This window comes from Dermatophagoides farinae, chromosome 9 (assembly GCF_024713945.1).
Source record: "Dermatophagoides farinae isolate YC_2012a chromosome 9, ASM2471394v1, whole genome shotgun sequence".
Lineage (NCBI taxonomy): Eukaryota > Metazoa > Arthropoda > Arachnida > Sarcoptiformes > Pyroglyphidae > Dermatophagoides > Dermatophagoides farinae.
In genome coordinates, this window is record NC_134685.1 from 2,033,785 (window position 1) to 2,055,815 (window position 22,031).

General features: G+C 30.5%; 8 protein-coding genes across 13 annotated transcripts; 4 read left to right on the forward strand and 4 right to left on the reverse strand.

Annotated features, from left to right (window-relative positions):
• The first annotated feature begins 57 nt into the window (after window positions 1–57).
• On the forward strand, window positions 58–5,812 carry LOC124497740 (uncharacterized). Its single transcript, XM_075733825.1, is given in 4 exon segments — window positions 58–1,837; window positions 1,839–1,852; window positions 3,069–5,090; window positions 5,156–5,812. Coding segments are annotated over 4 exon segments (3,981 nt in total). The 5' UTR covers window positions 58–524; the 3' UTR covers window positions 5,788–5,812.
• Window positions 5,759–7,189, reverse strand: LOC142597778 (lysozyme RrrD-like). Its single transcript, XM_075733829.1, has 2 exons — window positions 6,294–7,189; window positions 5,759–6,235 (listed from the first exon to the last, which is right to left on the reverse strand). The coding sequence occupies exons 1-2, from the start codon at window positions 6,453–6,455 to the stop codon at window positions 5,864–5,866; spliced, it is 534 nt and encodes a 177-aa protein (XP_075589944.1). The 5' UTR covers window positions 6,456–7,189; the 3' UTR covers window positions 5,759–5,863.
• On the reverse strand, window positions 6,650–8,779 carry LOC124497990 (galectin-8). The gene is made up of 3 exons (XM_047061683.2): window positions 7,876–8,779; window positions 7,483–7,814; window positions 6,650–7,420 (listed from the first exon to the last, which is right to left on the reverse strand). Exons 1-3 carry the CDS (start codon window positions 8,043–8,045, stop codon window positions 6,810–6,812), a joined length of 1,113 nt encoding a protein of 370 aa, XP_046917639.2. The 5' UTR covers window positions 8,046–8,779; the 3' UTR covers window positions 6,650–6,809.
• A 635-nt stretch (window positions 8,780–9,414) lies between these two features.
• Window positions 9,415–14,923, forward strand: LOC124497478 (Suppressor of Triplolethal). Of its 3 annotated transcripts, XM_075733831.1 has the most exons (7): window positions 9,907–10,044; window positions 10,291–10,342; window positions 10,489–10,932; window positions 11,871–11,933; window positions 12,326–13,776; window positions 13,832–14,003; window positions 14,065–14,923. In XM_075733831.1, the coding sequence occupies exons 3-7, from the start codon at window positions 10,792–10,794 to the stop codon at window positions 14,284–14,286; spliced, it is 2,049 nt and encodes a 682-aa protein (XP_075589946.1). In that variant the 5' UTR covers window positions 9,907–10,044; window positions 10,291–10,342; window positions 10,489–10,791; the 3' UTR covers window positions 14,287–14,923. The 3 variants fall into 3 exon arrangements, with proteins under 3 accessions (XP_075589945.1, XP_075589947.1, XP_075589946.1); XM_075733830.1 differs by having other exon boundaries at window positions 9,415–10,044; window positions 10,291–10,932; XM_075733832.1 differs by lacking the exon at window positions 10,291–10,342 and having other exon boundaries at window positions 9,519–10,044; window positions 10,749–10,932.
• LOC124497479 (receptor expression-enhancing protein 5) lies at window positions 14,888–16,380 on the reverse strand. Its single transcript, XM_047061135.2, has 5 exons — window positions 15,914–16,380; window positions 15,751–15,844; window positions 15,546–15,684; window positions 15,314–15,461; window positions 14,888–15,137 (listed from the first exon to the last, which is right to left on the reverse strand). The coding sequence occupies exons 1-5, from the start codon at window positions 16,041–16,043 to the stop codon at window positions 15,118–15,120; spliced, it is 531 nt and encodes a 176-aa protein (XP_046917091.1). The 5' UTR covers window positions 16,044–16,380; the 3' UTR covers window positions 14,888–15,117.
• Window positions 16,381–16,627: 247 nt separating this feature from the next.
• On the reverse strand, window positions 16,628–18,412 carry Arl5 (ADP-ribosylation factor-like 5). Its single transcript, XM_047061723.2, has 5 exons — window positions 17,890–18,412; window positions 17,776–17,836; window positions 17,557–17,704; window positions 17,253–17,488; window positions 16,628–17,186 (listed from the first exon to the last, which is right to left on the reverse strand). Exons 1-5 carry the CDS (start codon window positions 17,933–17,935, stop codon window positions 17,135–17,137), a joined length of 543 nt encoding a protein of 180 aa, XP_046917679.1. The 5' UTR covers window positions 17,936–18,412; the 3' UTR covers window positions 16,628–17,134.
• Window positions 18,413–18,703: 291 nt separating this feature from the next.
• Window positions 18,704–20,104, forward strand: LOC124497741 (uncharacterized). The gene is made up of 2 exons (XM_047061419.2): window positions 18,704–19,383; window positions 19,445–20,104. The coding sequence occupies exons 1-2, from the start codon at window positions 18,718–18,720 to the stop codon at window positions 20,102–20,104; spliced, it is 1,326 nt and encodes a 441-aa protein (XP_046917375.2). The 5' UTR covers window positions 18,704–18,717.
• A 173-nt stretch (window positions 20,105–20,277) lies between these two features.
• On the forward strand, window positions 20,278–21,437 carry eIF6 (eukaryotic translation initiation factor 6). 4 transcript variants are annotated; one of them, XM_047061721.2, is made up of 2 exons: window positions 20,278–20,431; window positions 20,514–21,437. In XM_047061721.2, exon 2 carries the CDS (start codon window positions 20,560–20,562, stop codon window positions 21,298–21,300), a length of 741 nt encoding a protein of 246 aa, XP_046917677.1. In that variant the 5' UTR covers window positions 20,278–20,431; window positions 20,514–20,559; the 3' UTR covers window positions 21,301–21,437. The 4 variants fall into 4 exon arrangements, with proteins under 4 accessions (XP_046917677.1, XP_046917676.1, XP_075590525.1 ...); XM_047061720.2 differs by having other exon boundaries at window positions 20,280–20,431; window positions 20,502–21,437; XM_075734410.1 differs by having other exon boundaries at window positions 20,353–20,444; window positions 20,502–21,437.
• Window positions 21,438–22,031: the final 594 nt, after the last annotated feature.

Here is a 22,031-nt window from a genome sequence, read left to right on the forward strand (position 1 = left end):
CATCGATTTTTGATTATAAATAAATTGTTGAACATTTGAAACTAATACAATTGAGTTAAATGATGATGAGTATTACTAAACAATAAAAAAAACGGTAAAATAATGCCATTTGATAAATAATGTGAATATAATTGATGATGATAATCCTTTTTACTTTTTTCGTCAAAAAAAAGGGGATATTGTATGCATTCACAAATGAAATAAAAAGATAATGTTAAAATAAGAGTGTAAAACCACTAACAATTCACAATCATCATTATAATAATCTACTATTGATAAAAATAAATTTCCTGGTATTTCATTAGTTTGATTACGCTGATTTTTTTCTGACTTGATAGTCTGATATAAATGTATTTGGCATTGAAATTTTTTTTTATGAATTCAAATGAATCTATCTAATATATAATCATGATAAACTCCTGATCGCGTGCTCAATTCAAAGTTTGAATTCATTATTGAACATTTTACTGGGTTTTTTATATTTGTGAAAATGAAGTGTGACTATAAAATTATTTAACCAAACGATGTCGAACAAACAACGTTGTGATCAGCCAATTTCTCTTTGTTGGAAAAATTTACGCTATGAAGTCGATGAATGGCGTATGGTCGACGGTTGGAAACCAAGACGCAAACGAAAAGTGATCCTCAACCGTCTTAATGGTTCAGTGCGATTGAACAGTCTGAATGCATTGCTCGGACCTTCTGGTGCCGGCAAAACTTCGCTGATCAATTGTCTCATCGGCAATGTTCCAGCCAAGAATATTTCGTCCGACACAGAAATTTATATTAACAGCGAGACAATGGCAAATTCATTGGTCAGTTTTGTGCCACAATTCGTCCATGAGATCATTTTGGGACGTTTCACAGTGCTCGAGACTTTGTATTATGCATTCTGCTTCAAGAATCCTGCTCACAATCACGGTCGAGCGTATCAACACATCCAGTCAACGATCCAAGAATTGATGTTGAACCCAAAAGTGTTGCAAACACGTTTCGAAAATTGCTCTGGTGGCGAACAACGTCGAGTGGCCATCGCTCAAGAACTGATGTCGATCGAATCGAAGCCACCGTTTTTGTTTGTCGACGAACCGACCACCGGTTTGGACAGTGAGTCAGCATTAGTGGTAATGAAGTGTCTACAGCGATTGTCCAAGCAGAATGGCATCACAGTCATTGTCTCAATCCACGCTCCTAGTTCGGACATATTGAATATGTTCGATCAACTGTACATTATAGCCAAGGGAGGTGTTTGCATTTATTCTGACCAACCGGATCTATTACGGCCACATTTGAATCGAGTCACAGGTATCGCATTGAATGAAGATGATTCTCCGATTCAAGAATATCTTCGTATCGCTAGCAATGGTATCAATGATGATCAAGTGAGGAAGTTGGCTCAAGAAAGTGTCCAAAAAGACCATCGACGACTGACATCTCATATCAACAAATTAGACGGAAATGAATGCCCATTCGAATCGATTCCAAAGGGTCTTCCTCATTATTCAAGAAAATTCCGCTTCTTTGATCTTTGGACACAAGTCAAACGTCTACTGTGTTTTACATTCATTGCTGATGTCCGAATCCTGATTGGTGTTATTCTGTTGAGCGCATTTGCCATTTTTTTAAATACTTCAATCACAAATAAAGATATGTTACTTCCCCGAGGATGTCTACCATTCGATATTGACAATCTTAATCTAACTTGTTCAGATAAATTAAAAGAAGATCGGTTAATTGGAACATTCATCATGCTATTAATGATGATGTTAATGTTGATTATATCACTCAGTATTGGAATGTATTCAGTGATGGCTATCAATTTTATGAAAGTTCTTCGTCGAATATCGTAAAGGTAACACAATCAAATACTTCACCTATATTTCTAATAATTTCTTCATTTTTCTTACATAGGTTGGTACAGCTATTCATCATTAATTCATCCACTCTATGTGAATGATATGATTACATCAGTTTTCTTAATCATTGTAATCTGCGTAATAATCTTCTACGTAAGTTCCGGTATCATCTATGTTGATCATTATCGTATTAATTGGCATCGTTTGGCGATTTTAATTTTATTTTATCAGTTCATATTTTTATATGCACAATCATTTGGTTATTTATTGATCGCCACTTGTATTGATCAAAATGAATTACTCATTCTTCTTTGTCAAGTTTTTGTGGTTATTTTAAATTTTTCAAATGGACTGATGGTTATCGATTGATCTTATGGGTAAACCAATGGATATTGCTGTCTCTCACATAATTGCAACTCGTTATATAGCTGCTGGATTTTTATATTCATTCTATGGTATTGATCGTTGTGATCCTCATACAGAATATTCAAAGATATTGAAACAATTATCTATCGATCCAGAAAATGTCTATTGGAACATAATGTATCCAATGTTTGTTACAGTAGTGATTCGAATCATATCTGTTGTGTTGATGCGTTGGACCTTTAGAAATGTGAACAACGGAAAAATCGTATTGAAAAAGAAAATAGAAACCTTGACAAAAATGATAACACCTTCAATTGAAATTGATTTCCATGAAAAGTCTACTTCTGTCCAGATGATTGACAGTAATAATAACTTTGAAGTTGATTTGCCCAAGGAAAACGAATTTCATCGATTCCAAAGGGTCTTCATCATTATTCAAGAAAATTCCGCTTCTTTGATCTTTGGACACAAGTCAAACGTCTACTGTGTTTTACATTCATTGCTGATGTCCGAATCCTGATTGGTGTTATTCTGTTGAGCGCATTTGCCATTTTTTTAAATACTTCAATCACAAATAAAGATATGTTACTTCCCCGAGGATGTCTACCATTCGATATTGACAATCTTAATCTAACTTGTTCAGATAAATTAAAAGAAGATCGGTTAATTGGAACATTCATCATGCTATTAATGATGATGTTAATGTTGATTATATCACTCAGTATTGGAATGTATTCAGTGATGGCTATCAATTTTATGAAAGTTCTTCTATTCGAATATCGTAAAGGTAACAAATCAAATACTTCACCTATATTTAGTAATAATTTCTTCATTTTTCTTACATAGGTTGGTACAGCTATTCATCATTAATTCATCCACTCTATGTGAATGATATGATTACATCAGTTTTCTTAATCATTGTATCTATAATAATCTTCTACGTAAGTTCCGGTATCATATATGTTGATCATTATCGTATTAATTGGCATCGATTTGGAACAGCATTTTCATTTGTCTCAGTTGTATTTTTATATGCACAATCATTTGGTTATTTATTGATCGCCACTTGTATTGATCAAAATGAATTACTCATTCTTCTTTGTCAAGTTTTTGTGGTTATTTTAAATTTTTCAAATGGACTGATGGTTATGTTTGATCTTATGGGTAAACCAATGGATATTGCTGTCTCTCACATAATTGCAACTCGTTATATAGCTGCTGGATTTTTATATTCATTCTATGGTATTGATCGTTGTGATCCACGAACAGAATATTCACAACTACTAAAACAATTTTTTGTTGACCAAGAAAATGTTTATTCGAATCTCAAGTATACTGTGATTGCATTATTAGTGGTTCGAATCATATCTGCAGTGTTGATGCGTTGGACATTTAGAAATGTTAACAATGGAAAAATCGTATCGAAAAAGAAAATGGAAACCTTGGCGAGAATCCTAACACCTTCAATTGAAATTGATTTCCATGAAAAGTCTACTTCTGTCCAGATGGTCGACAGTAATAATAACTTTGAAGTTGATTTGCCCAACGAAAATGAATTTCAACAATTTTGTAATGGCCGTTATATTATCGGATGGCGTCACTTGACATTGTTCGCTACTGATACCATCTATGAGGTGCGTCCGACACCTGAATTGCTGGATGATTTTGGAGAGGAGTTAATACTACGGAATCTCAGCGGACAATTTCAGTTTGGAACATTGAATGCAATCATGAGCAGCTCCGGTTCGGGCAAAACGTCGCTGTTGAAGGTTTTCAATGGGAAAATGAAAACCAAACTGACCGGTTCGACACAATTCTATCTCAGTCGTTTCGTAGCAATTCGAACTTGCTATATCAACCAAGAAGTGTCAAATCACCTGATACCTGGTTTGACGAGCAAACAAAGTTTGGTTTATGCTTCTAAATTGAAAAATTGTCACGAAACACAAACAATTGACCATGAACAAGTGGCAAGCAAACTTCTCGATGAATTAGACATGGCCAACACGGCCAACACCATGGTGCAGAATTGCTCTGGTGGAGAAAGAAAGCGACTGGCTCTGGCGATGGAACTGACATCAGTTCGAATGCCCAATCTGATCAGTATCGATGAACCAGTCAGTGGGCTGGATTCCAATTCAGCACGGTTGGTCCTTCAATGTCTTCGTCGATTCATTGCTCGACATCCGGATATCACTATGGTGGTCAGCATTCACCAACCTAGTACCGAGCAGTTGGACATGTTTGACCTGTGCTATGTGCTTGCATTCGATGGTCTGGGTATCTACTCTGGACCTCCAGCCCGAATCAAAAGCTTTCTCACTGAGGCATCTTCCATAGTTGATGATAAGCGATTTCCAATTGAATCTCTCATTCGATATTCATGCACTGGTCACTCGAATCCCATCGTACAACAATTAGCTGAAGAAACCGATAATCAAATCCATAAAATCACACCGTCGCTGTTACAGGATACTGTTCATATAAAGGATGGTGTGCAATTTTATCAAATTCGATTCTCATTGCGATCGGTAGTCGTTTTATTTTTACGTTTAGCACATTGTTCATTCGGATATCAATGGCCATTATGGTTAGCCTACACATTTATGTACATTTTTTTGGCTAGTGTATTTCGAAGCTATTACGATTTAACAATTACCGAAATTGATGGTTGTTTATCAATGGATGATGATTTCCAAAGCCACTGTACAAATGTTACCGATCAAATATGGAAAGAACAATTACGTCTTGCCAATAATATAAATTATGTTCTTTTTTCCGGTTTTACATTCGTTTTTATAATGGAAGCACAAATAATTAATATGTTTGTGAATGAATTGAAATTTTTTTCCACACAACATCTGAATGGTTTGCAATCTAAATGTTTTGAAAAAGTTTTTCATTCTAACTTTTCATTTTTCTTTCAATTTTAGGATGGTATTCTTGTGGTACCTATTATCTATCGAAATTGTTATTTGATTCAATCACGATCATACCAATGGTCATCATCTATTTCTATATAACCGATATCTATACACCGGTTACACCAAATAATTTTTTCGTCTGGCAATTATTCATTGCATTTTTATCAGCATTATCCATTATGGCCCTGACCAATATAAGCATAATGTTTTTACATAAATCATTTGTTGGCTTATTCATTGTGGTTGGATTTTCACAATGCATTTTTCTATTATTATCAAATATTTACAATGTAATTGAAGATATGAATTTTATCGTTCGATTTTTTTCATTTTTTTCAATTTATCGTTATCAATTTCAATCAACATTGTGGTTAATCTATGGTAGTGAACGTTGTCGTCCGTATGAAATACAAGCATTGATGTATATGTTGAATATTCCAACGAATGATGAATTTTTCTATGAATGTATAGTGAAACTAGTTTTATTGGCCATATTTTATCACACAATTGCATTGATTGTCTTCTGTATCAAATACAATCCATTAATCAATCGACATGAACGTGCCGAACGAATTGAACGTTATCGTAATGAACGTTTGCTTAATCAAGAAGAAAAACATAAAACAATTTTGTTTATTTAATAAATTTTTTAAAAATAATTAGAAATCTTTATCATTAATAATTTCCAAATAATCATAATCATCATCGATCATATAATCAACATCCACCAGATTTACAGAATAATTTACGTTCAGCAGCACGACGTTTAACTAAACCTTGTAAAACTTTACCACCAGCATGGCACCATTTAGGAAATTCATTTGCAGCTGCTTTATAATTATGTGCACGTGCATATTTAGCCAATGATGAACTTTCCAATGCACCACAGCCAAGATTATATGCAAATGAAACCAATGCAGCGAATTTATCATTATCCATTTTCGGTACAATACGTTCAACACAGGTTTCAAAACGTATTATATCATGTCGTAATAATTTTTCACCTTGTGCAACAGTCAATGGTGGATGGATATTATTACAGCTTGATACAGGTATACATGCATGTCCATAACCGATTGTTTTGACGCCCTAATAATGCAAAATAATTTTTCAATTAACGAATCAATAAATCAATGAATATACATACAACTGAATCATAATAAAAATTTGGACGCCATCCTTCAAAACTTTTGATTAGATTTAAACCTTCACCATTAATTTGTCGTGTACTGGCAATCACCTGATGATTCAATGTCAACAACAACAACAACGATGAACCAATGGTCACAAATTTATTGTTGAAAATCATTTTTGATTGTAAATTGTAGTAAAGAATATAGATTTTTTTTCCTGGTTAGACAATGATTTGGAAATGATTACATACCACACCTTTTATATATAAATAAAATTTTTGTGTGCGTATATTGTGTACTTTTACCTGTAAATCGATTGGTAAACCAGAGAGAAAAAAAATTTTTTGTACAAATAAAATCATTTCAAGTGTTTGTTTTTTTCTGTCTGATGATTTGAAATCATCTCATTGGTTTTAATCAGTTTTTCGTTTTTATTTCTGACTACAATCTCAAGATAATCGTTACAAGAAAAAAATGATCAAATTTTTTTTTCCATCATTTTTATCGATTTGATTGATTAATAACAAAATTCAATCAAAACGATAACTAATCGAATCCAATCGTACACTGCCATTAATTTCAAGTGTATCAATTGTTTTTGGATCATGACGATGATTATATTCAAAACATGATTGTCCATTGATTATAATCGATACGGATTCCAAACGATTTTTGATACAAATTTCAAACATTGATCCAATTGTGAATGGAAATGATCCTTCCATGTTGGTTTCTTCTTGACCCCATTCACCATTTATCAATGAATTACGAACAATTTTCGATTGATCAACACGTATACTAATATGGATTGGTATATTCTGTTTTTTCATTTCACAATCACCACCGGTATGTGCCAAATTGATAACAAAATATTTATTAAATGGATCCATTATCATTCCATTGATATAGATGTCACAAGGTTTTTCTAGATTTGTATTATGCTCAAAAAATGGTATCGATAATGCAACATTGGTTGTGGTGGTGGTTACCATTACATCACGAGTTTTACGTACAATATTATTATCATCATCAGATGGTTTTATTGCATCAGATGATGATAATGATTGTGATGGCTCAATACCTGGTTCACGAAATTCAATCAATTCAACTGTTAGATTAGGTCCTTCAACATGTATTCTACCTGTATCACAAAAAAAAATAAGAATTGAATAGATTATTTGAATGATTGAAAATTCAACTTACCAATATCACTGATTGGAAATCGATGTTTGAATTGATAATGTGGTTGTTCACCACCATCAACATAGATACGAAATCGATCTTCTTCAGTCAATATCATTATACAGAATGATTGTTCCGGTTGAAATGGAAACACTGTACTACGTTCATCTTGATCCCATTTACCTTGATGAAATGAATTCATTACTATATAGCTTGATCCATCCAATGCTTCACCGAAACGTGCATTAAAATGTAATGCAACAATTCGTTTATTAGGATCATAAAGACTTGTTTTACCATCATCATTACTACGACAATGTTGACAATTACTAGCATAAAGATCGATTCGAAATCTAAAAAAAAAATTATCATCAGTTAATTAAATTGAATTACAATTTTGTTGATTCATCTCACCTTCCTTGATTACTTGGACAAGTTGCATACACAGTGATCAATGATCCTGGTCGTAAATGTCCACCATTTGGCACGGGACAACAAGCCGGTAATGTTGGCTGTGGTACATCCGATACTAATCGTGTACGATCGATTATTTCGACTAATTTTAAATTATCCAATAATGCCATTATATCGATTGATTGACGACGAATGAAATTTGATGACGAACAATTCTAACAACTATTCTGTCATTATAATTCTTTTTCTCCTTCATTGCATTCACTCACAACATTCTTTAGCCTCATTTATTTAGTTTTTATTTTGCCAAATTATTATTGTTGTCGTTGCCAAATAATGCCAGCAATAAAGATGCCAGTGTAGAGAGAGTCAGAGAAAAAAAATGAATATGAGACACACCCTTTGAGTTTCATTGGGTTTTATTTATATATATATGACAATTAACAGGTTAAATTTAGTGACAGCAGAAATCATCATCATCATCATCATCATAAGGTTTATTTTTAAATTCCAAAAAAAAATAAAATTTCATCATAAATGACATAAAATCATCAACAATCAAGGCAATGGTGAAATACACGATCAATAGATGGCGACATTATTTGTATATTTGTTTTATAATAAAAAAAAAATAAAAAATAAAATCAGATACTACCAATTGTAAACAGTCGTTACTCTGATTACAAATGGCTTGGGTTGTTTGAATTCACAATTATGAAAAATTCATAAACCCAATCAAGATCATCATTTGGTGTCGTTAGTTTTTAAACCTAACTGAAACAACAAAGTCAATCCATTGCTAACCACGATAATAAGATATTTTGATTCAAATGATAATATTACAGTTTTATTTATTGAAAAATGAATCCATCACCAGCAACATACCACACACACACAATGGACACGACATGTAAATCATGACACGAAACACACAGGACACACATACACACACTTGTTGATTAACCTTTGATTTGTTTCAAACCAATAAAGTTCTTCTTCTTCTATAGCTAACATTACCATGATAATAAATTATATTTCAAAATATGCTGTATTTACAATAAACTTGCATTTTCTACGACAAAAAAAAACCAATAAATATAAAATTTTATATACAGAAAAAAATTAATCAAATGATGCACTCAAAAATTCTATTCGATATTTACTGTTATTTATGAATTGATCCATATATATTATATCATCATCATTTGAAAAATGATGAAAAAATTGAATTTCAAAATTTTCATTCAAACATTATTTCACAAACTACTACTGGATGGCAGTATTTTTGGAAATATATACATAAATAATAGTGGTATAAATGAAAGTTATTATGATGATTGTTTGTTTCATTAAACACAAATTAAAAAAATGTAAAAGTAGTAGTAGTAGTAGTAGTAGTAGTTGTATGATCACGATAAACACGTTTGTTTGTGTGTGTATACAACTACTACTACTACTACTACTACTACTACTAGTATAATAATTTTAGTTGTAGTTGTATTGGGCCCAATTACATTACAACACACAACACACAACACAACACATTATTTTTCATCGTGGTGTTTGTCTTTTTTTTTATGTATTTCAATCATTCGATCTTGTTTGTTCTTTCTCTCTCTCATTTTCGTCGAATAATGATGTTCATTTCAATAATAATAATAATAAATGTGTGAGCAACAAGAGGATCCAGAAAAAAAAGATTCCAAACAAGCAAATAAACAATTTATTCAATTTTTTTTTTTTTTTGGATCTTTTGGTGTTTTCATTTTCATGTTGTTGTTGTTGTTGTTGATATGTACCAATATATATAGCGTTTTTTTTCTATTTTTATTGATCAATCAATATTTCAATCAATCAAATCAAATCAAATAATAATAAACGATTGTGTATGTGTTTGTTTGTGTGAAACAAAACATATACACAAACACATAATCAACCATTAGTTTTGAAAATAATAATAATCATCATCATCAAATTCCATCAAATGTGAAAGTTGTGTTTATTATTTTCATTTTTTTTTCTATACTATTTGATCTGAAAACAACAAAAACAACAACAACAACAGCAGCAAAAAATTCGAGTTTTATACGTTTGAGTTTCTCACAACATTTGATATTTTTTTTTTTTTTTTGCCATAATCTATCTCATTCAATCTGTCTGTCTGTGTCTGTGAGTATAATATATTACTAATATTGCTGTGTTTTGTTTATTATACTAATGATGATGATGATGATGATGATGGTAAATGCTATGATCATCAAAAATTTTAATTCATTTCAATAAAATGATAATAATGATCTTGTGTGTGTGTGTGTGTGTCTTTGATTATGATGATGATGATTTAAGTAAGATGAAATAATTTGATAAAAAAAAAATAAATGTTTTTTGCTTTTCTTTCTTTTTTTTTTGTTACAGAAAACCTATTACCAGCCAAAAAAAAACAAAATCAAACGTTTTTGTGGTAATGGTGAGGGTAGTGTGTGTATCGTTATCGATTTTATTGATTTTTTTTTCGCTTTCTCTTTCCATCATTCACTCTTACTCATTAATTCGTCAATCACGATTGGATTTGTTGAATTCATTTTTCATCCATTGTGTATGTGTGTGATTCAGTAATCGAATCATCATCATCATCATCGACAACAAACTGAATATACTAAAACCCAATCAAAGTCATACACAACAACAACAACACTATTTTTTCAACCTTAACCCATAATCGAATTATTTGATTGATTGAATTATTTTTATGGTGGTTGTTGTTGTTGTTGTATACACACACACACACAAATGTAAATCTCCATTTTCAATATTATCATCGAAAATTTTTTTTGTTTTTGTTTTTTGTTTTGTTTTATTGTAAAATCAATCAGCAATTCCAATCAAAAATATATCGCGATCATCATCATTATTATTATGGCTACAATCATTGAGGGCACCCAATATGCATTGAATTCATCATTAGAATTGAATAATAAAAATCAATCAGTCGTATTTGTAAAGCTAACCGATTCAGCATTGAAAGCAATCGAAGATTATACATTGGCCATTTCGAAAGTAAGTTTTTTGTTTTTTTGATTATCTTATTTTTTTTCTTGACTATGTTTTCGTTTTTTTTTAATATCTTCCACACATATATCAATATTATGATCATGAACGACAAATAAAATCCAATGATGATGATGATGATAATGAGAGATTAGAATGTCAATCGTTTATTTTTTTCTCTCCTATTTATGATTGATTTATTGATTTTGGATATAATTTAAAAATGTGGATTGATTTTCATCTGATTAATTGTTATTGGTGGTGGTGGTGGTTATATATAGTAGTTATCAGATTTTTCTGTTTTTTTTAGTTTTATCTCCAATTTTTAACACTTTGAATGTCAAAGAATTTTTTTTTTAAATATTGTTCGCTTATGAGACCGTCACACACACATAAATTTGATGACATGGCACTTAAATTGTTAAAAACAATATATAATACGACAGTGTATGTTTAGGGGTTACCATAGTTTTTTTTTCTTGATTCCAATTTTGTGCAAAATTAAAAAGTGATTTTATCACAATTGTATAATAATAATCGAATCGAATCGAATCTTTTTATAATCGATAAACACTTTTTGTGTATGTATGAAAAGAAAAAAAAATAGCAAGAGTTGAGTTCTACCTATGGGCAAAATCATTGGAAATCGATTTCTTGTTTTTCTGTGTGCAAAAAAAAAGAAAAACAGAAACAAGAAATTTTTTTTCTCCATTTGATTGATTTTTTGTTTTATTTTTTTTTTGTTTCCAAAACATGTTTGATGTATATTATTGAATGTTGTTGAATTTTGAAAACTAATTTCCAATTTCTCTTTTCTTTTAATCATTTTTGTTTTCTTTTTAATTCTCAATCATCATCATTGACATGTTGACCTGAAAATCCGCCCTTCGACGACGATGATTATGATGATGTTGTGGTGATGATGATGATGATGATGAAAACAACAGGGAAACGTATCACAAAATATTAAAAAACCATTGATTGAACTACAGCCAAACAACTCACAGGGCGTAAGTAGAGTAATATGTGAAAACTAAAATAACAATAATAACGATGATGATGATGATGATGATGATGGAAAAAAAGCAACAAGTTGGTCGATGAAAATGATCATCAAATACTTCCGAGTTTTGTTGTTGTCTGTCATTTTTTTTCTTTTGATTCGTTAATCATGTTGTTTTCTTTTTCACATATATATCTTTATATATATGTTGAAACAACAACAAAAACAAGTTGTTTGTTACCTTGTTTTCTCTTTTCATTTTCTTATTTTTAATTTTGTTTTTTCTTTTTTTTCATGTTTGTTGGCCATCATCATCGTGTTTTTTTTCTACATAAACGGATCTTTTATTCATCATCATCATCATAATAATCATCATTTTGTTTTGGTCGTAAATAACAGATAATAACGATACCGAATTGTAATGAAAATGAACAACAACAGCAACCACAATCAAATGATGATAAAAAGGCACAATGTTTTAATTTTTCCACTAAAGATATACAGAATGATGGCGGTATATTGGAATGTGTACGGCAAACATCAATGTCAATGGAATCATTGGGTAAAATAATGTTACGTATGCAGATACATGCAAATGATGATGTATATCAAAAGACCAAAGTGAAAATGGCCGTTGCTGCTGAACAGGAAAGTAAAAAATATAATACCAAAGTGATTGAATTAAGTGGACGTAAAGTGAAAGCGAAAAAACCGTATACTACTACGGCTAGTAGTGGTGGTGGAAAATTTACTGGAACAAATAATTCAACTTCGACGGGTACAACAACAACTGGTAGCAAAAATTCATTGATTCGTTTTAATAAATTTACAAATAACAACAATAATAATAATAATGTTGGTGGCAATTTACAATCGAAATTAATACCAGCCGAACATTTACGTAAAGTCCGTGAATTATTGATACAATTATTGGTGACAAAATCCTGTAATAAACCAGTGGAATTAATTCCAAAAGTACAGGAACGTTTCAAAGAGCTACCCATCGATAAACAACAGATCATACAGATATTGAATACGATTGCAACATTTAAAGAAGGTATCTATCAATTGAATGAATTGGCCGTTGCTGAAGAAGCGTTACAGCAATTTGGAACGGAAAAACGTAATAATGGAACGGCGGCAAATGTTTCCATCACTGTGAATGGTAGTGGCATTGGTAGCATTAATAATAATAACAGCAGTATTTCACCATTTTCTGATCATTCAGCAAAAAGTATATCATCACCAAATAGTCTGAATACATCGCCATCAACATTAGCATCATCGAATCATAAGCATTCTCCTTATACAAATAATGGTGGTGTTACGGTTAAATCATCAATGAAACGTAGTGGTTCAGATTTTTTGACAACAACCATTACTGCAGTAGGACAGAAAAAATTTAAAAGTGATAATATTGGTCGACAAAACATTGCAACGGCTAAATCAACAATAAATAATCAAAGTGCAATAACATCAAGCTATTCACCATTCGATAAAGTCCAAAATCAATCAGAACAATCATTGCAACATGATTCACCGGATATTGTTCGTGCACAAAATAATTCTTATTTAAAATCAAGCACTCAATTTGATGCAATTAGTCAATTGATGAACGGTAAACCACCACCGCCACTACCATCATCATCATTGTCAAAAGAATCGAATAATAGCCACCATCATCAACATCAACAACAATCAAATCATAGTCATAATCAACGGCATTATGGTAATGGATCAGGTTCAATGAATTCGACTCCAAATTCAAGCCCCGATTCGGATATTAGTCATGTAGGTAATGTTGCCAGTTCTGATTCAAGTCAAAACAATGACGCAGATGATTATCTAAGGTAAGTTCATATTCACACACACGTTTATTCGATTAACGATTTTTTCTGGATTTAGTAAATACCCGAAAATAAAAGACATGAATCAATTGATTCAATATAGACGTGATTTTGAGGCTGAATTTCCTGAATATAAAAAGCTTTATGAATATGTTGAAGGAGTTGCAAGACAATTTGAAGAATTAAAAGAACGTATACAGGCCAAGGAAGAAGAATCCGATGAATGGCATGTAAGTATATTGAATCCAAATGTTTTTTTTGTTCATAATTATTAATTCAATTATATTTAAGGAATTAATTCGGCAAATATTTGACAAATATGATGAAGTTAAAAATCGTTCCAAATATCAACGTGCACAGAAACGACTTATTTATTTACATTATAAATTATTACACATCAAAAATCAGATTACGGAATATTATCGTAATAATGGCGGTGGTTGTAGTGATAAACAACATCTTCATCAAACATCGTTTATCAATAATAAAAATTCTCAGCTAAAATTATCATAATCAAGAGCAAATATTGTGTCGCGAGACTAGTCAAATTGAATTTTGCATTTGTGGGAAAAAAACGAAAATGAAATGGATTCGTATGATAGATGGATAAAAACAGAAGAAATGCGAAGAAAACAAGTGCCAATATTGGGATTTTTTTTTTCATTTGAACCTGATAACTAGAAAAAAAACCATTCATTCCAAAATTTAACCATCCAAATTTTCAACAAATACACACACACACCGAAAACAAAAAGTTAATTGGGGTGTGTGTTGTTTGGATTTGTTATATATAAAAAAAAACAACATTGAATGACAGTAAATTTCTATCGATAATGAAAACTCATCTTTAATCGTGATGATGATGATGAAAATTATGAATCTCAATTGTGATATTGCTTTTTTTTATTGCAATTGTTTGTTTGTGTGTGAGAGAAAGTATTTTTTTTTTTTTTTTTTTGATGTTTGCGTCTGTGTGTGTGTTATGAATTATTTCCTGTTTTAAAAAAAAAAATTTATTTTTCTTACACACACACACATGAACACAAACTCACATCATTTACCTTGATTGTTTGCATTTTTTTTCGAGCTATATTATATTATTATTATTGTAATATTTGAATAAAGAATTGGCTTTATTTTTATTTGAAAAGAGAGAGAGAGAGAAAAAAAAATTGATTCTGGAAACACGGAATTTAAATCATAGGAATCGATCCACCACACGACCATTGTGTGTGTGTGTGTATGTGTTTAACATTTATGTTTCAGTGTGATCAAAAAAAATAAATGAAAATAAAAACTGATCATGATATCTCTCTCCTGTATATGTGGTAATGGTTCATTCATTCATTCATTTTTTGTGGAAACTAAATCGAGTAAAATGCGGGAACAAAATGGGAATTGAAAAAAAAATGGAAAACGAAACGAAAAAAAAAGAAAAATTAAAATGTAAAACAAACAAACAAAAAAATTGTAAATGAAAAAAACAAAATCAATCATGTTTAATTGAATGGACACCGGTTGGTGGTGAACAATGACTTACTGGCAGCTTTTGCCTCATTCATGACACGTTTGGCTAGATTATCGATGCCAGGATTATTTTTCAAAAATATTGGCCGTAAAATTTTATTGTATACATAATCGGTACCATTTTTTTCGATCGGTAAATAACACCATACAAGAAATAGTACCTAAATATTATTTGTTGTTTGAAAATGATTAGTGAATTTTTTTTTCTTTTTTCATAAATTTCTAATAAATCAGGTACAACATACCTTTGCAAGCCAATAGAATGGAAACCAGCTGAATATAAAATCGGAAAAGAATTCAATAACAGAGAAAAAGGCAAATACAACCCAATAGGTGAGCCAACGTGTATCATCATCTTTATTACGTGTTTCTAATGCTTTGATTCTAAATCATCAATGGTAATTATATATGAAAAAATGATGAATCAAAATATGAAAAATATCAACATACGAAACATAGGCTGGATATATGAAACCGACAAAATTGCAGATCAATTGGGCAAAATAACCAAAAATCATGTATAAAAGAAATAAAATCATGACACCTTGAAAATACAAATGAATGTAAATTAAATCAACGTGGAACATGAATAAAATGATGTTTTTTGTTTTACCTTTGGCAATATACATTCGTTTGATGCCAGTTGATTTTTCAATCATTTCCATGTAGACATCCACTTTGGAACCAGGTTGATGAAGAAATTTTTCCACTTCATCCATTGTTTTCTGATAGATTTCGGCCATTTTTTTAAAAATTATTATTTCGGTCTAAATGTATGTACTCTGCTCAAATATAGAAAAAATCAATCGATCGATGATGATGATGATGATGAATCGAAAGTCCGAATGTATTTTTTTTTTGTCTGTTGTTCAGCCAAATATATATAATTGTGTAGTGTTGATAATGATGATGATGATGATTGAATCAAACAAACAACAAAAAAAAATCGACAATGACAACGACGGGAAATGAATAGAAAATGCAAAAAAAAAATTAAAAAAAAATATGCATACAGTGGTGGTGTATATATCAATGCGTATTCATTGGAATTTGTAGCCTTGTCCTTTGCTCAATCATAATAATTTGCTTTATCATCAACAGCAAACATAATAAATCGATTATAACTTGAATAGCTGTAGAAAGTCATTCTGCCATCTAGTGGTGAATTTTGGATCAACATGTGGAGGTATGTAAAATCAATCAATCAATAATTGTTGGAATGTAACAGCAACAAAAAAAAAAAATTTATTACAAAAAAAATGAATCAAATTTGAATAACAAACACGTATATACGAAAAAAAATATAAATAATTCAAATAAGATAAGATTTTTGTTTCTGGTGCTTCTGGTTTTTTTTTTTTTTTTTTGGTATTATTTCTGGTTTTTCGGAATAAACCCCTGGGTCTGTGTGTGTGTGTGTGTGTATGTTGGTTGTCTCTATATTTATCACAGAACAAAAATGTGGCTCATACACACACACCCACCCACACAAAACGTTACAAAATTGAAAATTAATTTAAAAAAAAATTAATAATAAAAATTCAACAAAAATTACCAATAAGGATCATAAAACAATAATATAATAATAATATGATGATGATGGATGAATTCCATGGTTATAAAAAAAAGGGTAAAAAGAGAGAGAATAGATATGTTGTTGACGTCTGTATAGAATATTCAGTGTGTCTGTGTGTGTGTGTTTTGTTTTGTTTTGTACATGGTCAATAATTTTGATTCGTTATTATTGATGATTATGATTTTTCATTAGCCAGCAAAAAAAATAGATGATTGATTTTTGTGAGTATATAAAAAAGGTTCAGTAGTTGATTATTTTTTACGTTTTATTTTTCAATTGTTCAACAATCCATTCAAGTCCTTGATATAATCTGTGAAAAAAAGTAGGAATGAATAATAACCGTTTTGTTTGTGTGATTTTTGTTTTGAATACATACCCTTCACCTGAAATAGCACAACAAGGTTGTATTTGCCATTTATGTTTTTTAATTGATGTTAAATTTAATTCTTTTGATATCTGTGCAACAGACATACAACCTTTTATATCTTGTTTATTTGCATAAATCAATACGGATGCTTTACGTAGATCTTCATGTCCTAACATACGCCATAATTCTTCTTTACTAATCGATATACGTTCATGGTCACTACTATCGATAACTAGAATTATAAACTATATGATGACCATAATGAATTAGAATGATTATGATGATGGTCACAAAAACGAAAAACAAAACAAACCTCTGTATTAGAATAATATGCTTGCCATCCTTGTCGTAATGAATCCTGGCCACCTAGATCCCACATTATGAAATGAATATTTTTCCATACAACTTCTTCAACATTTGAGCCAAGTGTTGGTGATGTATGTACAACTTCTTCCATTAAGCTTTAAATATATAATTGGGATTGGGATTTTTTTTATATATTCAAAAATTCATCCATTTGATTCATACATACAATTGATATAGAATGGTTGTCTTTCCGGCATTATCCAGTCCAATGATGACCAATTTATGTTCTGTAATAATAAAATATCAAAATGGTGGAATGGAAAAAAAAATCGTCACAAACCTTCATGTGTAAAATAGCTCCAAATTTTCGAGAATAATATACCCATTTTTTTCTAGAATAATTCGTACACACACACACACACACACCAGGAAAGATTGAATATTATGACCACAAAATTTTCTAACCAGATTCAATCGATTTGATTTGATTGTTGATCAATGTTTGTGTGTGTGTGTATTGATGTTCACAATTCGAGACGTGGCAATAAATGAAAGGTATTCAAACACAAAGAATATAAGAATATCACGTGTAGGCGATACGTGATTGTGTATGGCTTAGTCTTTTTTTTTGTCGTCGAAAATTGTCGTTTCGAAATCAGAAAATCAAATACGAATCAGATTGGATTCATCATAATTTCAAGGACAATATGATGTTGATGATGATGATGATGATTGAATATAAAAGGCTATATAAAAGTAGAACATAACAAACAAAATGTGATTGTGTATATAAAAGAGATAAAGGCAATGATGATGATGATGAGACAAAAATTGAAACAAATCAACAAGAACAGAAAGTGAATGTTTTGTTATGATGTGTACATCAGATATATGATCAAAACAAAAAAAAAACAAATAACAAATGTGAGCGAATTTTTTTTTCTTATCCATCATGACGGCCATCGCCATCTATCGATCGAAAAATAATCATTTCATTTTTTTAAAGACGGCCGGAATTCTGTTTTTTTTTATTTGTTCTTTTCGATAATTCGATTTTTCGAACGATGATGATTTTTTTTCTCTCTCTTTTTGTGGCAATCGAACAAGTGGATTCGATATCTCTGCATTCGATATTCATTGTCATTACAGGATTTTACTTGATCATAAAATGATTATCGTGATGATGACAATAAATTTATTGATAATTATCATGATGATGATGATGATATTTCCATTATTATTATGTAATGGTTTATCAATCTGTCCATTTGAATATTTTGGCCAATACAAATTCAATGTATATGCAGCTGATAATCTTCATAATGGCACTATACGTTTGTATAGCCATCGATATTATATTGATTTTTTATTCTATCATCATTATGATGATTATAATGGAAATTATCGATCAATCATTTCAATCAATGGTCATGAAAATGAAACTAAACGATTAATAATGTTTGCAATGGAAAAACGATTAATACAAGAAACATATTGGAATTTATCTACAATGATAAATTTTATGGACACATTTCATCAACGTATTACGGTATTTACATTGATGAAACATAATTATGATGATGATGATGAAAACACATTCATTATAATTACGAAACGTTCATCGAAATTACATTTGATTGGTGATTTTTATCATATACAAACCAATAATGGAATGGTACGAGAATATGGTTCACTTCCAACACGTATTGAACAACAACAACAACAATCTGATAATCAAACAATAAATGAATCGAATATATTTATTCATATGGATTCAGCATTTCGTTTGTCATTGAATGGTCAACAATTTCTATTCACTATCATTAATCGTCGGGTATTTTTGAATCAATTTTTCTCCATTTTTAAATTCTCATTTCATTTCATTTTTATTGTAGCTATTCTGGACCATTATTATGATGGAACATTTCAATGATAATGATGTTGAACTTGTCAACGATTCTGATGGCCAATTTCATCGTGGTCCAATACCACAAATGACGGCTGCATTTACAATACAATCAGAAAATTTGATTGCATTATTCATTATCAATTGCAATCGTCGTTGTATTGTTCAATGGATTTATAATGAATCTAAATTTGATTTTGGTCCTTGTTCATATCGATCAAATTGGATTCATCTAGAACCATTAATGTGGATGGATAATACAACAGCCAATGATGAACGTCTGAAACGATTTTCAAATGATAATTTAGATTTGAAATTATTTTCAACTAAACAATTTTGGTATGGAATATTTGGTGATGATAGTAATATTGGTGCTGGTGGTATTGGTCAACGATTTCTTAATCAATTACGAAAGCCAATATCATGGATCAAAGTTAATTATCGAATTTTAAGTGGCATTTCCATTATCATATTAGTAATGATGGCAGCAATGACCGGATTCTTATGTTATGAACATCAATTCCGTAATCAAGATTATAATGTAGCCGAACAAGAACGTAAAGAAGAAGAACAACAATTAGAACAACAAGTCCAGCAAGAAGAAGAACCGATGAACAATAATAATAGTGGTTACATTGAATTGAATTGAATGAAAATTATTTTTAATATTTCAAATTTTTTTTCAAATTCTTATTTTATGAATTTTTTCATTTCGAAATTCTTATTAAAATATTTCAATTTTTCATATTCTGCAAAATAGCCTTTTTTCTGGATATGATAAACATTTGCTGTCAAAATAGTCGGCGAATTGTCTTTTTTTTCAATCAATAATCACGTGCTCGATGTGAGCTCTTTATTTTCATTTTTGTTTTGTAGCTCAAAATACGATTGCATTACGTTTTTTTTTGGTGATAGATTGCGTCTGTAAAACACCATTTTGTCAGTTTATTGCCCACCGTCATCATCATTATTATCGGTATATAAATCAAGTAACAGAGAAAAAAAATCGGTTATTTCATTTCATTTTTTCAATTTTTTTCTTGTAGTTTTTCCCAAAGTAAGCCAAACAACAAAACGATCTACACTTTTGAAGTGAAAATAAAAATGGCAAATCGTTTACAATTCGAAGGCAGCAATGAGATTGGTGTATTCTCTAAATTAACAAATACCTATTGTTTAACAGCTATCGGTGGTTCAGAGAATTTTTATTCCGTATTTGAAAATGAATTAGCCGATGTTATACCGGTGATACATGCATCGATTGCTGGTTGTCGTATTATTGGCCGTTTAACTGTTGCTAATCGTCATGGATTATTGGTACCAAATACAACCACTGATCAAGAATTACAACATTTAAGAAATTCTCTACCAGATACAGTATCCGTACAACGTGTTGAAGAACGTCTTAGTGCATTAGGCAATGTTATCGCCTGTAATGATTATTGTGCACTTGTACATCCAGATTTAGATCGTGAAACCGAAGAAATACTTGCCGATATATTAAAAGTTGAAGTATTTCGACAATCAATTGCACAACAGGCATTGGTCGGTACATATTGTTCCATATCAAATCGTGGTGGTCTTTTACATCCACGTATCAATGTTGAACAACAAGATGAATTGTCATCATTATTACAGATACCATTGATTGCCGGTACAGTTAATCGTGGTTCAGAATTAATTGGTGCCGGTTTAGTGGTAAATGATTGGTCATGTTTCTGTGGTTTTGATACAACATCAACGGAAATATCTGTAATTGAAAATATATTTAAATTAACCGATCATCATGGACCGAATAAGATACAAACATCGATGCGAATGTCATTAATTGAAAGTATGACCTAATGATGATCATAATTCCTGAATTGATTCATTCGAATGGCAAATTCTACACATAAAAACAATTTGCTTTATTTTTTTAATTATAATTTCTATGAATGAAATAAATAAATAAATAAAAACAGATTATCATCATACAAATAGAATTTGTTGTTGTTGTTTTGGTTGTTGTTCTGGTTGATATTCATCAATAAAATATGATGATGACAATAGATCGATTGGTATTTTTATTGGTTGTTCATCATCATCATCATTATCACCATCACCAAAACAAGAACAACAACAACAGCAACATGAACGAAATGCTGTTATAAAATGATTACAAATATTATCGGCACATTCAATCAAAATGATCATTAAACATTTCCATACGATTAAAAATGATATAATTATATCGATTAAATAGATCATATTTTTTGTTGTTACTAATTGTATGATTGCCAGAAAGAAATATGCACAATTTGGTATCAAATAGATGATGATACCAATCCATAATTTACACAATATGGCAATTAGCCCGAATGAATGTATGATGACCATTACATAACAACATGTACGATACCATGATTGATCATCATAATCATCATCAATGAATGAAGGTTTTATGGTTGTATAATTATTTGGCCCCACATCAATTAATGATTGAGGTAATTTTATAGGATATTTTGCATCCATTTGATGATGAAGTTGTTGTTGTTGTTGTTTGATGATGATCACCATCATGGAATAAATCAAGA

Coding starts and splice junctions, on each gene's coding strand:
- LOC142597778 (XM_075733829.1), bottom strand. CDS start 6,455: ATGATTTTCAACAATAAATTTGTGACCATTGGTTCATCGTTGTTGTTG. Junction 6,236..6,293: donor ATTTTTATTATGATTCAGTT/GTATGTATATTC, acceptor TTGCATTATTAG/GGCGTCAAAACAATCGGTTA.
- LOC124497990 (XM_047061683.2), bottom strand. CDS start 8,045: ATGGCATTATTGGATAATTTAAAATTAGTCGAAATAATCGATCGTACA. Junction 7,815..7,875: donor TGTCCAAGTAATCAAGGAAG/GTGAGATGAATC, acceptor TTTTTTTTTTAG/ATTTCGAATCGATCTTTATG. Junction 7,421..7,482: donor ATTTCCAATCAGTGATATTG/GTAAGTTGAATT, acceptor TTTGTGATACAG/GTAGAATACATGTTGAAGGA.
- LOC124497478 (XM_075733830.1), top strand. CDS start 10,792: ATGGCTACAATCATTGAGGGCACCCAATATGCATTGAATTCATCATTA. Junction 11,934..12,325: donor AGCCAAACAACTCACAGGGC/GTAAGTAGAGTA, acceptor CGTAAATAACAG/ATAATAACGATACCGAATTG. Junction 13,777..13,831: donor GACGCAGATGATTATCTAAG/GTAAGTTCATAT, acceptor TTCTGGATTTAG/TAAATACCCGAAAATAAAAG.
- LOC124497479 (XM_047061135.2), bottom strand. CDS start 16,043: ATGGCCGAAATCTATCAGAAAACAATGGATGAAGTGGAAAAATTTCTT. Junction 15,845..15,913: donor ACGAATGTATATTGCCAAAG/GTAAAACAAAAA, acceptor TGTATTTTCAAG/GTGTCATGATTTTATTTCTT. Junction 15,138..15,313: donor GAATGAGGCAAAAGCTGCCA/GTAAGTCATTGT, acceptor TACTCGATTTAG/TTTCCACAAAAAATGAATGA.
- Arl5 (XM_047061723.2), bottom strand. CDS start 17,935: ATGGGTATATTATTCTCGAAAATTTGGAGCTATTTTACACATGAAG. Junction 17,837..17,889: donor GAGCTATTTTACACATGAAG/GTTTGTGACGAT, acceptor TTATTATTACAG/AACATAAATTGGTCATCATT. Junction 17,705..17,775: donor ACAACCATTCTATATCAATT/GTATGTATGAAT, acceptor ATATATTTAAAG/CTTAATGGAAGAAGTTGTAC.
- LOC124497741 (XM_047061419.2), top strand. CDS start 18,718: ATGATTATCGTGATGATGACAATAAATTTATTGATAATTATCATGATG. Junction 19,384..19,444: donor TCACTATCATTAATCGTCGG/GTATTTTTGAAT, acceptor TTTTTATTGTAG/CTATTCTGGACCATTATTAT.
- eIF6 (XM_047061721.2), top strand. CDS start 20,560: ATGGCAAATCGTTTACAATTCGAAGGCAGCAATGAGATTGGTGTATTC.